The following is a 16757-nucleotide window of genomic DNA, read 5'->3' on the forward strand; positions in this document are numbered from 1 at the left end:
GTAAATGACAAAATCTTTGTTTATATGACATTTCCAAAATTACAGTGGCAGATGAATCTCAAATATAAAATGTCACATTTGGCATGCAAAACTATGAAAATATATTTCTGTACAAAATTCATGGAGGCATTTAATTTAGAACGTGTTTAATAACTAAGCCTGCCTGCATCGGTAATCCTGCCTTCAGGACTCAAAAAGATTGTCATATTTATTCACTAGCTCCCCCCAAAACCCCCCACCCCACCCTCCTTCATTCTCACGCCAAAAATTTTAAGGGTAAATGTTCATTGTTAATTAAGATTTACTAATTAAAATGAAAATAATTAAGGAGAAAGCTTAATCTTGGAATATTAGGCTATACTTAGAAAGAAAATAAGTTTTTTTGTGTGTATGCATGAGTGTATGTTGTTTTTGTTTTTTTTTTGGGGGGGGGGGGGTTGTTTCCTGTTTGCAGTGCTTGTTTTGTTGATCTGTCAGTGAGGTTTCAGCAAAAGCCGGTCTGCGTGCCAGAAAGTGAGGGATGAGAAGTGTTAATGATCCAGCGTGCTGCTATAATGTCATCTAGGCTAGTGTTATGGCGTTACGCCCCTTACAGCGCAGCTGCAAAAAATGCAACGTCCTCCTCACCTTTATTTCCTGGAAATCTCTCTGTTTCTTATTGCATACTACTTTTACTGTTGCTGTAGTATTTAATATGTATACTGAGCACAGCATGCAAATGTTCTGTTCTGCTGCATGACCTACTACATTTTTCAAAATGTGCAGGATACATCAGAACACACTGCACAGGATATATATATATATATATATATATATATATATATATATATATATATATATATATATATATAAACAGTGAGGAAAATAAGTATTTGAACACCCTGCTATTTTGCAAGTTCTCCCACTTAGAAATCATGGAGGGGTCTGAAATTGTCATCGTACTGTAGGTGCATTTCCACTGTGGGAGACATAATCAAAAAAAAAAAAAAAAAAAAAAAAAAATCCAGAAATCACAATGTATGATTTTTTAACTATTTATTTGTATGATACAGCTGCAAATAAGTATTTGAACATCTGAGAAAATCAATGTTAATATTTGGTACAGTAGCCTTTGTTTGCAATTACAGAGGTCAAACGTTTCCTGTAGTTTTTCACCAGGTTTGCACACACTGCAGGAGGGATTTTGGCCCACTCCTCCACACAGATCTTCTCTAGATCAGTCAGGTTTCTGGGCTGTCGCTGAGAAACATGGAGTTTGTGCTCCCTCCAAAGATTCTCTATTAGGTTTAGGTCTGGAGACTGGCTAGGCCACGCCAGAACCTTGATATGCTTCTTACAGAGCCACTCCTTGGTTATCCTGGCTGTGTGCTTCGGGTCATTGTCATGTTGGAAGACCCAGCCTCGACCCATCTTCAATGCTCTAACTGAGGGAAGGAGGTTGTTCCCCAAAATCTCGCAATACATGGCCCCGGTCATCCTCTCCTTAATACAGTGCAGTCGCCCTGTCCCATGTGCAGAAATCCCCCCCCCCAAAGCATGATGCTACCACCCCCATGCTTCACAGTAGGGATGGTGTTCTTGGGATGGTACTCATCATTCTTCTTCCTCCAAACACGTTTAGTGGAATTATGACCAAAAAGTTCTATTTTGGTCTCATCTGACCACATGACTTTCTCCCATGACTCCTCTGGATCATCCAAATGGTCATTGGCAAACTTAAGACGGGCCTTGACATGTGTTGGTTTAAGCAGGGGAACCTTCCGTGCCATGCATGATTTCAAACCATGACGTCTTAGTGTATTACCAACAGTAACCTTGGAAACGGTGGTCCCAGCTCTTTTCAGGTCATTGACCAGCTCCTCCCGTGTAGTTCTGGGCTGATTTCTCACCTTTCTTAGGATCATTGAGACCCCACGAGGTGAGATCTTGCATGGAGCCCCAGTCCGAGGGAGATTGACAGTCATGTTTAGCTTCTTCCATTTTCTAATGATTGCTCCAACAGTGGACCTTTTTTCACCAAGCTGCTTGGCAATTTCCCCGTAGCCCTTTCCAGCCTTGTGGAGGTGTACAATTTTGTCTCTAGTGTCTTTGGACAGCTCTTTGGTCTTGGCCATGTTAGTAGTTGGATTCTTACTGATTGTATGGGGTGGACAGGTGTCTTTATGCAGCTAACGACCTCAAACAGGTGCATCTAATTTAGGATAATAAATGGAGTGGAGGTGGACATTTTAAAGGCAGACTAACAGGTCTTTGAGGGTCAGAATTCTAGCTGATAGACAGGTGTTCAAATACTTATTTGCAGCTGTATCATACAAATAAATAGTTAAAAAATCATATATTGTGATTTCTGGAAACATTTTTTTTTAGATTATGTCTCTCACAGTGGACATGCACCTACGATGACAATTTCAGACCCCTCCATGATTTCCAAGTGGGAGAACTTGCAAAATAGCAGGGTGTTCAAATACTTATTTTCCTCACTGTATAATATATATATATATATATATATATATATATATATATATATATATATATATATATATATATATATATATATATATATATATATATATATATATATATATATATATTATATATTATATATATATATATATATATATATATATATATATATATATATATATATATATTAGATGATAACTGAGTGCCACTCACATGCTACTTAATGAGGTGGGACAACAATTTTGCATACTACAGTTTGAAACTTGTCAAATAATGCAAAAACTTTTCAAAATCAGTATACAGCAGTGTATACTGCACATTATTCAATAAATTGTACGCCAGTGTTGCATTCTGATCATAGCCTGTGTGTATAATTTTAACATTAAGAATAGCCAACTCATTATTCCATTCACATTTGATTAATCCCCAAACAAATCTCAAAATGCAGATTTTTTTTTTAAAGATTACAAGCGTTGGCAAATCTGGTGTAAATATCCAGCATAAAGCTGTAATAAATAGTAGAAGAGAATAGAATCTTCAATGTAAGTGAAATTGTTTTCTTCAAAGTCTTTTCTCTTTCTCTCTATAAATCATTGTTTTTACATAGTGAAATGTTTATCTCACCCTCTCTCTCTCTCTCTCTCTCTCTCTCTCTCTCTCTCTCTCTCTCTCTCTCTCTCTCTCTCTCTCTCTCTCTCTCTCTCTCTCTCTCTCTCTCTCTCTCTCTCTCTCTCTCTGTGTGTAGGTGGAATGGACTCGGACTCCACAGCCCATAGAGGTGCTTGTTTTGTGTCTGAGGGCCGTGAGAGAGAAGCTGCCCAGAGGTCTGTACTCACTGAGCGTGTCTCTTCAGACTCAACTGGGCGGCCGAACGCTGCACTGGTCTCGTCTGCAGGAGCAGCAGTGGGCTGGAAGCACAGAACCCGTGGAACACCAGGGCCGATACTGTGACACAGAGCTCAACATTAACCAGAGCCTCTACATGGTAAGAAAACCCCAGCAAACTGCCCTCCTGAGACACCCGCAGAACTGCCGTTTATTTAACCCCAACAACAAAATGTCTGATGTTCATAGAACTGATTTAATGATTGTTAAAGAGCACAGCAATCAAACCTCATCACCTTTTTGTTAGGAATTTTGCGGTATTTTACTACTATCAATCACGGGCGCTGTTAAGAGAGGCCGTCTGTCATCTGACGTACAACACTGAGGGCATTTGTCATGTTTTTGGCAGCAGTGATAAGATTTCTTTTCACAATTTAATAAGCTAAAAAAAATGTTTTATTGTATTAAAAATTATTCTGTTTTCAGCTCACCTAGGGCAAAGGTATTCTCAACAATTTGTCTTTGCCTCTTGTTCAGTCTAATTAAAATGAGCTAAAGTAATACGATTTTTGAACATTTTGTCAAATCTTAATTTCATTCTGTTCAATCTAACTTTTTTTAAAACTGAAGTTCATATAATCCATTTTTGTTAGAATTACATTAAACGTTTTTGTTGACATACAGTATAACTAACTGAGCAGTGGATTTGTAGTTCTGTAAATCTGTTGAATGCTTTGCAAGTGACTGCATTAGGAGAGTACATTTAGGGATTAAGTGTTTTTTTATGTTTTTCAGTAATGGTAAAGACATTTTAGTGTTTAATTTTCAGTTATGTTGGGCATTTATAAGAGTTTCTGTAATGTTTTTGAATTTTGTGGTTGCCATTGTGCTGAAGAGTAGCGCTTGTGCTTAGGCTGTGGGCAGTGCAATGCACAACAAGTGCTGACATACAGAGTAACATTATAATATAAATTTCAACACACCCAAATGCATTTTTAGTATGATTGCTTTGACCATGTAAAACAGTGCTGCATTACCCCACAATTTGAATTTGTCAAATTAAGTGACCTGTATAAGTAGTAATTCAGCACTTTAAATTAAATAAAATTAACACAAATTTAATTTAAATAAAATTAAATAAAATAATGTACATTTTTAAGAGACGTACAGTAACTGTAACGAAGTTCAAGTTCAGGGAAGAAGGAGGCTGATGTTAAGCATAAATGTATTCGTAAAATAAACATGAACAACAAAACGAAAGGAGTGGCAGCTGATTTTTTTTTTACATTTTTTAATGAAAAAAAAAAAAAAAAAAACTTTATTGCATTATTACTTTAATACAATCCTTCAGAAATCATTCTAATGTCCTGATTTGGTGCTAAAGAAACATTTCTTATAATTATCAATTCTAAAAAAAACAGTTGTGCTTGTGCTGTTTAATATTTTTGTGGAAACAGGATTCTTTAATTAATAGAAAGTTCACAAGAACAGCATTTTTTTTAATCATGATCTTTTGTAGTAAAAATCAGTTTAATACGTTCATACTGAAAAAAAAAAAAAAAAAAAGTGTTTATATATAAAACAACAAAGCATATAGTGGTGCCAAGAAGCATTAGGCAAGACAAGTTTATTTATATAGCACATTTCATACACCATGGTAATTCAAAGTGCTTAACATAGAAAAGGAATTAAAGTAATCATAAAATAATCAGAACATATGCATAAGAAATACAATATAATGTATAAGAAATAAAAATAACAATCATATTTAACTAAAGGCTAAAATACTATTCCAGACTACCTGAATCACTAAATTCGGGGCTCCTCTGTCTGAATGGAGGTTGTCAGAGAGCTTCGGTTCGTGAGACATTTAGGACAATTATACAAAACATTTGACGATTTGTTGCCACCAATCACAATCAGGTATTTCAGAGAGCCATGCAATAAAAATACACTTTATAGATTGACTGCATTCTGCACAATGTTATAGCTTTGGGTTTGTGCAGAACACCCACACAAGGATAGGGAAAATGCTTTTGACATGGTGTGCCTTCTGAGCTTTTCAGTGATCTTAATTCCAGCGAAAATCAAATGTGTCGGTCATCAGACAGGACTAAACTCCAAAACAGAACCACTCCAGTTATTCTCACTGCAGTTCCACTTGAGTTATTGAATATAAAGTCAGAAGGAGGGTTATGAAATGTGATATTAAACAGTCAGTGTGTGTATGGAAGTGGAAAGAGACTGTATTAAAAACTGCTGCTGAAAGCTCAAGGTTTGACTTGAGGGACAGTCACTGTGAATAAAACAGCTGCTTTTCTAACATGACATTTAGTGTGTGAACGTAAATCAAATTTATAATTCATTATACAAGAGCTGACGGTTTATTGGGATAAAAATGAAGTAGAAATACTGTGAAACTTGAATTCCAGTGGTGTCAGAATTCAAGTAAAACTACTGAGAAAAATAAGAAAAATAAATAACTACATGTGCATGTAAGAAAATATTAGTGCCATTCAGAGCAAAAGAATAGTGTTAAGGTTATAGGTTAGTTTTGCCAATGCTGCTTTAGAATGCATCTTGTTTTCTGTTGGGTGTGAATGAGAATCAATGCAGTCACTTGTGTGGTGAAAACACAACTATATGCAAATATATACTGTATGCAAATATTTGGAAGTAGAGACTGATTATTATTTATGTACTGTAAGAAAGAAAACCAATGAAGGATACGTGTAAGTCAATGGCAGACATTAATCGTTTAATAAAAAATAGCACACCTATGAAAAAAAATTGATTAAATTAATCTCATAATAGGCTTTTTATGAGAATAAAGGGACATTTTTAACAATAAAGTTTTGATTAAAGTGTAGTCTTATATTTTAAAAAAAGTATAATGTATAATGCTATAACTTTATTCTTCTAAAACTACTACTTGAATCTTGTAACCTTACTTTATTCTTGTAAAAGGCCTATTATTGAAATATTAAAACATTGCAATTTTATTCTTTTAATATTACAACTTTATCCTCAAAATCATTTAAATTGTATTTATTTATTTATTTATTTTTAATTAATTTTGACATGCACACCAAAAACTGAAATAATCTTCAAAACGAAGTTTGAATGAGAGAGTTAAGTTGAGTTGTTTTAGGCTGAATTAATTCTATTATATATTATATAATTCTACCAGAAATTTTGTTCAGAAGTGCCTAGCAAACACTGTAAATAAAGATCCTAAAAATGTGATCAAGTTCAATAATTAAAGCCCTAAATCTAGCATGCGCTTGTGTAGTCAGGCCTATATCTGCAGACAGAAGCATCTGACACAAAGAACATAAAGTGGGCCGCTTTAACTGAATACTCCTCCTCTCTCGTCCAAAACCGTGGGCTCTGATTTGGCAGGCAATCGTTTAGCGCTCCATTGAGATTGTCTAGTGTCAGTCTCCTCTATCCTCTACCAGCTCTTATTTATAGCCAATCCTGTTGCTGTTGATGTTTATGTTTCGAAGATTTCCATCAGATTTGTCTGTAATTGGCTCATTTGCTTTTTGCTGTTGCCCACATTACCGTGTGCTCTCGCCTCATCTTGTCTGTTTTCCTCGCAGCTTTCGCAGAGGAAACGAGGAATTAGCGATAGTAGGAGGAAAGCTACAGCTCATCATGTTTTTCTTGAGTGTCTCTGGCTGGTGCTTAGAGTTGCTCTGGTTTGATCCATCTTGCAGATTTGAGTCTTTCCTTCAAGTGGGATGTGAAAGCCGTGATGGTCCAGGCAAGGAAGCGGAAGATAAGAAGAATCTTTCACATCTTTGCCAATCTGAAGTCTTAGTCTCTTTTTTTTTTTTCCCATCTCTTCATTCCATTGTTTCATAGCGCTTCCATCTAAAGCAAAAACAGTCGATATGTTTAAAAGCAAAATTAGACCAGCAGTCCATGAGGAAAGCCCACTCAAAAGAATAGTTCATCCCAAAATGAAAATGCTGTTGTTATTTGAACCCATATGTTGTTGTTTTTTTCTGTAAAAAAATAGTCTTGACACAGTGACACAGTCTGTAGAACTTTTTATTATAAATTTTTTTTTTTTTTCAATGTATGCCTTCAAGTTTGTGTTCTCTCTTTTCCCTCTTTCTCTTGTGGAGTTTGCTCAGTAAGCACAGGTCTGTTTTGAATGAAATGCGATCGCTGTGATGCTTTAATAGATTCCCAGCATGCAGCAGTTCCACTTGAGAACTGACATAGGCCTGAAACACAACGTCTCAGTCATTTTATTGTTTTCACTCTCTTTTTTTAATCTTTTTTTACCCCTGCCAATTGATACAGTCAGCAATGTTCTTGCTTATTTTTCAGTGAATTAAGCGTCTGAAATATTTTTCAATATGTCTAATGCAGGAGATTATGGCATGAATTTGAGGCCCGACGCAGAGAATCTGTGCCGTTTTTTAGGTGCGAGCACAAAGCGATTAGAAGAGAAACACATGATGAATGTGATAAAACAAGTCTTCTCCATTTTCCATTACTCCTAATGGAGGGATGGAATATTCCGGGAATGATTGATGAAGTCAAGTGCTTCTTTCTGTCAGTTCATTTTTTAAAGGTCTGTCTCTTGCTTGATGGGTAAATAAGGATCTCTTGAGTGTTAAACGCTGGTATTCCTCATGCCACATTCTCCTGATATACCACATTTTCTGTTAAATGTGCCTGGTTTACATGTTCTAGTGATGTCACGGCTGTCATGTTGGGATCGTCACATGCTGGCGCTCCTGCTGAGATGGCTTCCTAAAAACCAGCTGTAATCTCATTCTAATGTTTCATCATCTAGGTTCAAACTTTAGATCATATTTAACACATTTACATCTTTAGCTAGAGAGGAAATGCAGTAGACCACTGTTTTGACCATGGGACCCATGATTTTTATTTAATGTTGTATGTAATATTTAAAAAAATAAAATAAAATATAATAAATAAATAAATAAATCTCCACAATTTTTATTTACAATATCTTTCATTAATATGTTTTTACTACAACCCAAAGTTTGGATTGAGTAATAGGTTAGGTGAGTAACAGGGTTTTAAACAAACAAACAAATAAATGGATTTTTTTTTTCTTGCCGTGCTGTAATCGATTTTTTTTTATGTCCATTTTTTTTTTGGTGTGACATCATCATCATCATCATCATCATCATCATCAAGCTTGTATACTCTACTTCTATAAATATATTTCAAACCTGTCTATTATAAGGTGCACTTGTACATTGTGCAACAACATAACGGTCATTGTGTGCTGAATTTTGTGTGTATATCCTACTTAAACATATTTTGGGGACACAATTGAGCTAAACCTGACAAAGCCTCCAAAAAGCTCCTTTTTGGGATGTCCTCATTTGTAAAAAACAGTGTGTAAATAAAGTTTTCAGTTAGGGTGTTGGTTAGAGTTATGTTACAGAATTTATAACTAGCTGTATATAAAAGCAATATAAGTCTATGTTTCCATTTAGATAACGTGTGTTTGTGTGTGTTTATATAAATGTTCTTTTTATTTATTTATTATGTAAATTAGTTTAGTCTTGCATAGGTCTACTCTGTGTTTAAAGTGCTTTATAAATCATTTTGACTTTGACCCTGAACTCCCTGTTTTGTTTCAAATAGATTATAATTTTCATTTGTTTTAGATGATAGATTTTAGATTTAGTTGTTGTTCTCAGAAACCCCTCTCTGTCTCTCTCAGGTCTTACCTGCGTCATGTGATCTGTTGCCGTCCAGTGTGCTAGTGTTCAAGCTGTTATCTCTGCCTGGTGATCACAGTCATGTGAGTTGTGTGGTGGGCTGGGGTGCATTTCCCATCTGCGACTGCTCCCTTCAACTCTTCAAGGGCAAGTTCAAGACCCCTCTCTTGCGTGGCAGGCCGAACTCCTCACTCAACCAATTCCGCAAAATCGAGCATCTGCTCTCCACTGACCTGGACCACTGGCTATGCAACCTCTACTTCCAGGTACACCTTTAAGATGTACTGAACATTTACTTCTTTGAAGACACACAGCAATCTAATAATTATGGAAGCTTGTTTCTGCCACAGAATAAAAATTAAAAAGGTAGTTGCGACTTTTTATCTCACAATTCTGACTTTATTTCTCTCAATTGCACATTTACATCTTGCAATTCTGACTTTTTATAGAGTGATATAAAGTCACAATTGTGTGTGATAAAGTCAGAATTGCGTGATATAAAGTCACAACTGACTTTATATCACACAATTCTGACCGTAAACTAAGAGATTTAAACTTGCAATTGTGAGATATAGTCGCAATTATCTTTTATTTTTATTTATTTTTTACTCTGTGATAAAATTAATTGCATAAATAATTCATACTATAATTAATAATAATAATAATAATAATAATAATAATTATTATTATTATTATTATAATCATCATCATTATCATCATCATCTTCATCATCATCATCATTATAATTATTATTAATATTAATGCATAAGCCTTATTATTAGTTACTCATGCTAATAAACCACTGTAGTTACTAGGGCTAGGCATTGACACACATTTCACGATTCGATTCGATTTTGATTTGATTTAGATCAAAGAAAAACATATCTCTTAACTAATGCTGTAAGCTATACAGGGAACCATAGTTGGTATATCACTATAATGTTAAAGGTTAAAATTCACTGACTTGTAAGCTACTTGAAATTAAATTAAACATAATGACATTTTTATTATAATAACGTTATATTAACAGGACAATAACATAGTTATGTTTCTAATTAAATGGTGACTGTCATTAAAATGACAGACTGCCGTGACAGATTTTATTCAAAAATACATTAAATATTGAAAACAGGTTAAGTAAAAATACAATGAACATGCAATATAGTGCATACATTTATGTATGCACAGACAGTGGTCGGAGAACACCAGAAAAAGATGACACAATGGACAATATTCGTCTGTATTTGCAATACCAAGTCGCAGTTCAGCTGAGTGAAAGCACCATGGGTGTGTGCTAGCTGATGCAATATAGTGCATACATTTAGCAAAATGCTCCTCTCCAGGGTTATTTTTTTCTAGCTGATTACTGAGTTTTTGGAAGTTGAGTGGCTTTTCTGAGGTAAATGTAACATTATGTGACATTTACAATCTGTTTTATCTACTTCTTTCCACGGTTAAAATACTGATTGAGCGATTTAAATGTGACATGATAGGTATTTCTGTAAGTTATACTGTATCTTTCAACATACCTTCTGAAGTTCATTCATGTTTATTTCATGCTGTAACTTTCCGCTTGACCTGAGGCACTACATACCGATACCGATTCAGATAGTTTGATTTTCTGAAAAATATCTCTCCCGACTAATGCAGTAAAACTTTAGGGAACCCTCTCATTTGGTACATTACTACAATATTAGAGGTTAAAATTAACAACAAAGCCCAAAATATCATATTCATCTGCTATTTATTTTCAGATATAATAATTGCACTCAAATAAAAACTGAAATGTATACTCAGTTGCACATAAGGTAGTTTTCATAAACACTTCATGACAAATATATTCAAACATATGTAATTAACAGTAAATAAGCTAATCTCTAGTGTTTTTGTATAGCTAACTAATGAACTGTGAACATTGTATAACTTTCTTGAGGTAAATGCAAGGTTAAGTGACACATGGGCATATAATGCACATCCAGTGTGACGCCTGTTTCTCAGTGGATGCACAAGCAGAGCAGGGACAGTGCAGAAGTTGTGCGTATGAACAGGAGAAGCACGCACCCATGGTGCTTTCACTCAGCTGAACTGCGACTTGGTATTGCAAATACAGACGAATATTGTCCATTGTGTCATCTTTTTCTGGTGTTCTCCGACCACTGTCTGTCCCGTGCTTTGATTTATGATGGGTTGCATACTCTGCTGCGTTGTGACTGTGTTCACCTCATACTGTCCCACACAAATATGTATAAAACATGCTGTATATATGTAATTTACATGATAAAAGTAATCTTAAAGATACACCTCTAGTTTTAATCATTTAAACAGGCCTTTGAAGTTTGGGTAAAAACTCCTGGCAATGACGCGTTTTTGTGTTTTTTTTTTTTTTTTTTTTTTTCACAGCGCAGAATGTCAAGATGATTGCGAAGCACCTCACTTATATGATTTGATGGTGAAATGTGTTATTTTTCTTGTTAACTCTGGTGTATTTTGACCAAGAACAATGCACTGTGGCTTTAATTTAGTGTGAGCGGCGCAGCAAAAATAGACTCGTCGCCGAAACAATCGCGAATTCTGCTCTGCTCCTGAATGCGCCGAAAAAAATATGCTCTGCTTACTCATCCTGTGTGAAACAAACGTTAAAATAAACAAGACAGATAGTGAAAATAATATTTTTATAAACAAAATAAGATATTATCGGCCAATATGGATTATTGGCCAATACATTGCTGCATCCCTAGTATTTATTTTTCCTAATACAATTTTCAGAATTTGAAATGGAGACTTTGTTTCATGTCATTAGTAACAAAGTAAAAAGCTTTTTGTGATTTATTGGATGGGAGGCACACTATACAAACTTTAATTCATCAACTGAAAACAGCATAGACTGAAAGATCGATTCTTTGGATTTAAGAATCAAGATCGTTTTTGTTCAGTGAGAATGGATTAAATTTGAGAAATCAATTGTCCTTTTTTTTAAAATTTATTTATTTATTTATTTTTTACCCAGCACTAGTAGTTACCCTGACTGAACTCTGTTCTGTTCTGAAAATGTCCTGTTTTGTATTATGTGTGTGTGAGAGATAGAGAGTGTAAATGGCTCTTGCAAGTAAATTGGAAATTGGAGCCAGGTTGAAAACAAACCACATCTTTACTAAACAGATCCAGATACATTTGAGAAGAAGCATTGATCCTTTTATTCAACATCTTAATGAAGTTAAAAAGCAAAGCAATGACTTATCTCAATCTAATATATTCATAAAAATAGGGAATTTTGTGTGTACTTCACAAAAAGTCCTTAAAATACATCTCCAACCACATGCTTGTTGAAAATGTATACTATATGAAAATGCTTTCAGCTTTGTTTAACACATTTTACCATCAATTCTACAGAAATCTGCAGATTTCTCCCCAAATCAGTACAGAAAATGCCACAAATTGTCAGATTCCACCTGGGAGTGAAACAGTCCATGATTTTAGAATTAAAAAAATGTCAAGGTAGCCGACTTCTCTTGGCACTTATTATGCATGTTTTGGATTGGATCTGGATTAAATAATTTCGGCATTCCATTCCTATTCTAACTATAATTTCCTGTCAATTCTCCACTGTCCTAAAATGTCCAAGAAATAAATAATACATTCATAAATAATAAATAGTTATAAATACAAATAAATAAGTAATAAACACAAACATACATGCACACATAAAGAAAGTCAAAATAGAGGTGTACTTTCTGACCCAAAAATATCAGGTCTGTTTTGGAAGGGTCACAGACAGCAGAGAGAGAGAAAAAAAAAAAAAAAAAAAATTGCAATCAAGCTAATTTGTGCAGAGGAACGATAGCAAAAAAAAAAAAAAAAGAGCTTATCAGTATTTAAAAGGGAGGAGAAACACTTACATATGTTTTGTTGTTGATGTCAAAGGCTGTGTCCAATCAAACACAATTAAATCCCGGTTCCTAAATTATCCGGGTCCTGAAGCAAAACCAGTCGAGAGCCACTGCTCTACAATATCTATTAGCCAACTCTCATAATCAGTCTTTGTCAATCAGCAGACATCCCTCTGTGCAGGTGAAGAGACTCCCGCGGGGCAGCACTGGGGTGCCGGAGCGCAGCTTCACCCTGCAGATCCCCTCTCACCCCCAGCTGAGCTCCAGCCAGGGGCTTCCTCCCCACCCGGACACCTCCACCCGCTCCTCTGCGTCTCTGCCAGGTAGGACTTCTGCACCCCCTCGACAGGAATAAATGCCAACGAATGTCATGGCCCGCCACAGACTCCCACACAGAAGCAGAATGGCAGCTGCCAGTTAGAATCTGGTGGGGCATTCATGCAGAGCAAATGAACCTTCTGCGTTCAGACTAAAGCACGTCCAATTTACGCAGCACAATACGTGACATTTAGGCCAAATTGTTTTCACTGTAAATGAAGCTCACTAACATAAGACACTCGGCTTTACAGATGATTGACAATTCTCACTGAATGCTATCATCATCATCATCCGTTGGTGCGTGAGCAAATGGCACATATTTCCTCTAATCAAAACTCTCAGCCGGAAGCCGGCTCATATTGCTGTGTTGAACCGTGAGCAGTCAACGTAAGCGGGATTGGGTAATAGCTAGATCTCTAATAGAGCTCAATCACTTGTGTGTGCCTCCATTAGCTTATTGAATTTTTTTTCAGTGCGTTCATTGTTTGCCGTTTGTTTGGGAAATAGCAGATGATTCTGGAATGGGACACGTAGAGAAGCTTTCAAAACGCTTGGCATATGTTTGTGTGCTGAACACTGTTTTGAAGAACTTCACAGTCACATTGAACAAACAAATGAAGCAAATTAAGTGGGTTGTACGTTGTTTTCACGTTACGTCACTGGGGCTCTTTTGCCTGTGTTGTTGTCTCCATAATGTTTTTAGATGATTCCATCTTTGTTGGCTTTATTTTGTTTATAAATTTTGTAGACAGCATGTATATGCTTAGTCTTTTGATTATGTTTTAATACTTTTGTCATAAGCTCCCACATTTTCAAACATCAGTCTTAGTCTTCTTGTGCTTTAGCCATGAATGAAACCTCAAATTGTGTGACTTATTGAGAAGAGGCATGCAATTACTTATTATAAGTGTTTAGAGACACAAATTTTAGTTTGAAGGATGATAAAATGGGAGGAAATATAACCATTACACTCTAGGTGGTATCCGAGCCATATCTAGAGACCAGAATATCATCAAGACTTGGAGTTGTTCTCATTCTGTTTACGCCAAATTCTGACTCTACCATCTGAATGTCTCAACAGAAATCGAGACTCATCAGACCAGGCAACATTTTTCCAGTCTTCAACTGTCCAATTTTTGTTGAGCTCGTGCAATTTGTAGCCTCTTTGTCCTATTTGTAGTGGAGATGAGTGGTACCCGGTGGGGTCTTCTGCTGTTGTAGCCCATCTGCCTCAAGGTTGTGCGTGTTGTGGCTTCACAAATGCTTTGCTGCATACCTCGGTTGTAACGAGTGGTTATTTCAGTCAAAGTTGCTCTTCTATCAGCTTGAATCATTCGGCCCATTCTCCTCTGACTTCTAGCATCAACAAGGCATTTTCGCCCACAGGACTGCCGCATACTGGATGTTTTTCCCTTTTCACACCATTCTTTGTAAACCCTAGAAATGGTTGTGCGTGAAAATCCCAGTAACTGAGCAGATTGTGAAATACTCAGACCGGCCCGTCTGGCACCAACAACCATGCCACGCTCAAAATTGCTTAAATCACCTTTCTTTCCCATTCTGACATTCAGTTTGGAGTTCAGGAGATTGTCTTGACCAGGACCACACTCCTAAATGCATTGAAGCAACTGCCATGTGATTGGTTGATTAGATAATTGCATTAATGAGAAATTGAACAGGTGTTCCTAATAATCCTTTAGGTGAGTGTATATACTGTTCATTCAGTCAGCAGCTTTCTCTACAACATAATATTTCCAAAATGCTGTTGTAATGACCTTGGCATCTTAGGACTACTTTGCTATTTTTGATGCCTGTTGTTTCGTTTTATTTGATGGTTGATTAATTGTGGGTTACCTCTCACTTCATACTCTGAGGTTCCCTTACCCATGTATGCTCATGCACGCTCTTAAAAATGGCAGTGATTCTTTACATGCTGAAATATATAGATTAAAATGTGTATACAGTATATATTTAAATGGAATGAAAGATATGGAATGTACTGCATGTTAGCTTGCTTATTGTCCAAGAGCATGATCTCACAGGTCAAAAGCAATAGTTTCAAACTTACAAGTTTGTGATGCTGTTTGCGAATGTTTATTGGGACTATAGTTTCGGGAAACAATGAATCGTTGTTTAGTAGCGATGGAACTTGTTAGTTAGTAACGATGGAATGATAGTTGTTGTTAGTAATGATGGAACTTGAGACCATAGCTGGCTAATGATGCTTTCTGGAAATGCCCTCAGAACACCTTAAAGCCTTGTTTATACTTTCGATAAACAATCTAAGCGCATGGTCTAAAGCACACGGCACAAGTGTACTTAGGGCATATCCGAATCCACTTTTGCTAGTTTAACGACGGGAAAAATGGTTGGCACATTCGGCGCATGGTCTAAAAGGGCTAAAAGACGCCCTATTCTCTTAAAGAGTAATGGGTGTGTTTTGGGCGTAGCGTGTAATAAACCAATCAGAGTCTCATCTTCCATTCCCTTTAAAAGCCAGTTGCGCTCGTGCCATGGCGGATTCGTTATTTACATGGCGGAATTTGCAAGCGGAAAAACTGAACGCTTCTCTAGCGAGGAAACGGATTAGCTCGCGCACGAGGTTAAAGTGCACTATCTACTATCTATCTATGAAGACAAACTACGGGACAAAGTGTACGCACGTTGTGGACCCACTTATAGGTGCATATTACTAACGTGCTCTTTAAATAACCAAAATAAATATTGCGCCATTGACTTTAGATCGGGTTTCTGTTGGTCAATGGTGCAGTCTATTTCAGTTGCCTCAAAATAGCAACGTGCTAACAATGCGCCTGAACACACCTCGTTTTCAGACCAGCACGCCCATGGGCGCACAGATGAGATCAAAGGCATTTGCGATTTAAACAACGTGGCGCAGGACGTGAAAATGATAACTACGTCAGGCTGAAACTAGCAAAAAACACTTGTGTCCCGCCTGGTGTATGATACGGCCCTTTCATTTAATTTAATTAACATTTGTATTAACCACGGACCTTTAATTTCATTAAAAAGGCTTATATATGCTATTGCAGACTCATTTTGTACATATGCAATTTATTTAGACAAACACAAACTAAGTGCCGTTAATATGCCGGTACAGATGTACCTGCTCGGCCAGAGTCCTCTTGAAGTTGTGCAAACATTTTTGCCGTGCGGACATGGCGAGTATAAACACAGGAATGCTCTAAAACCACTCTGAACAAATTAACAACTGCACTGTAATCCATTGAAAACCACTCAGAATACCATTGTAATGAATTTAGTACTGTCCTGGCAACCACCTACAACACACTGGAAAAAGCAACTCTCTGCATAGCAATGCCCTGTCTAACATTTGCATTTACGCATTTGGCAGATGTTTTTATCCAAAGTGATTACAATGAATTTAAATTATGTTTTCTATCAGTGTGTTTGTCCTCATGTACCTTGTTGTTAGCACCATGCTCTACCAGTTTACCTGCTACCCACAACACCCTATCATCCACATAGCAACCACCAATGCCCCGGCAACCTCTCACACCCT

General features: G+C 36.4%; 1 protein-coding gene across 1 annotated transcript in view; it reads left to right on the plus strand.

Annotated features, from left to right (window-relative positions):
• Positions 1-16757, plus strand: part of ofcc1 (orofacial cleft 1 candidate 1) — a 99786-nt gene that overhangs the window by 12147 nt on the left and 70882 nt on the right. The window contains exons 8-10 of the mRNA XM_079863676.1: positions 3209-3448; positions 9011-9274; positions 13077-13218. Of these exons, the coding sequence (XP_079719802.1) occupies positions 3209-3448; positions 9011-9274; positions 13077-13218 (646 nt within the window). The remainder of the gene's footprint in view (positions 1-3208; positions 3449-9010; positions 9275-13076; positions 13219-16757) is intronic.

The sequence above is a fragment of the Squalius cephalus genome (genome assembly GCF_949319135.1).
Source record: "Squalius cephalus genome assembly, chromosome: 25".
Lineage (NCBI taxonomy): Eukaryota > Metazoa > Chordata > Actinopteri > Cypriniformes > Leuciscidae > Squalius > Squalius cephalus.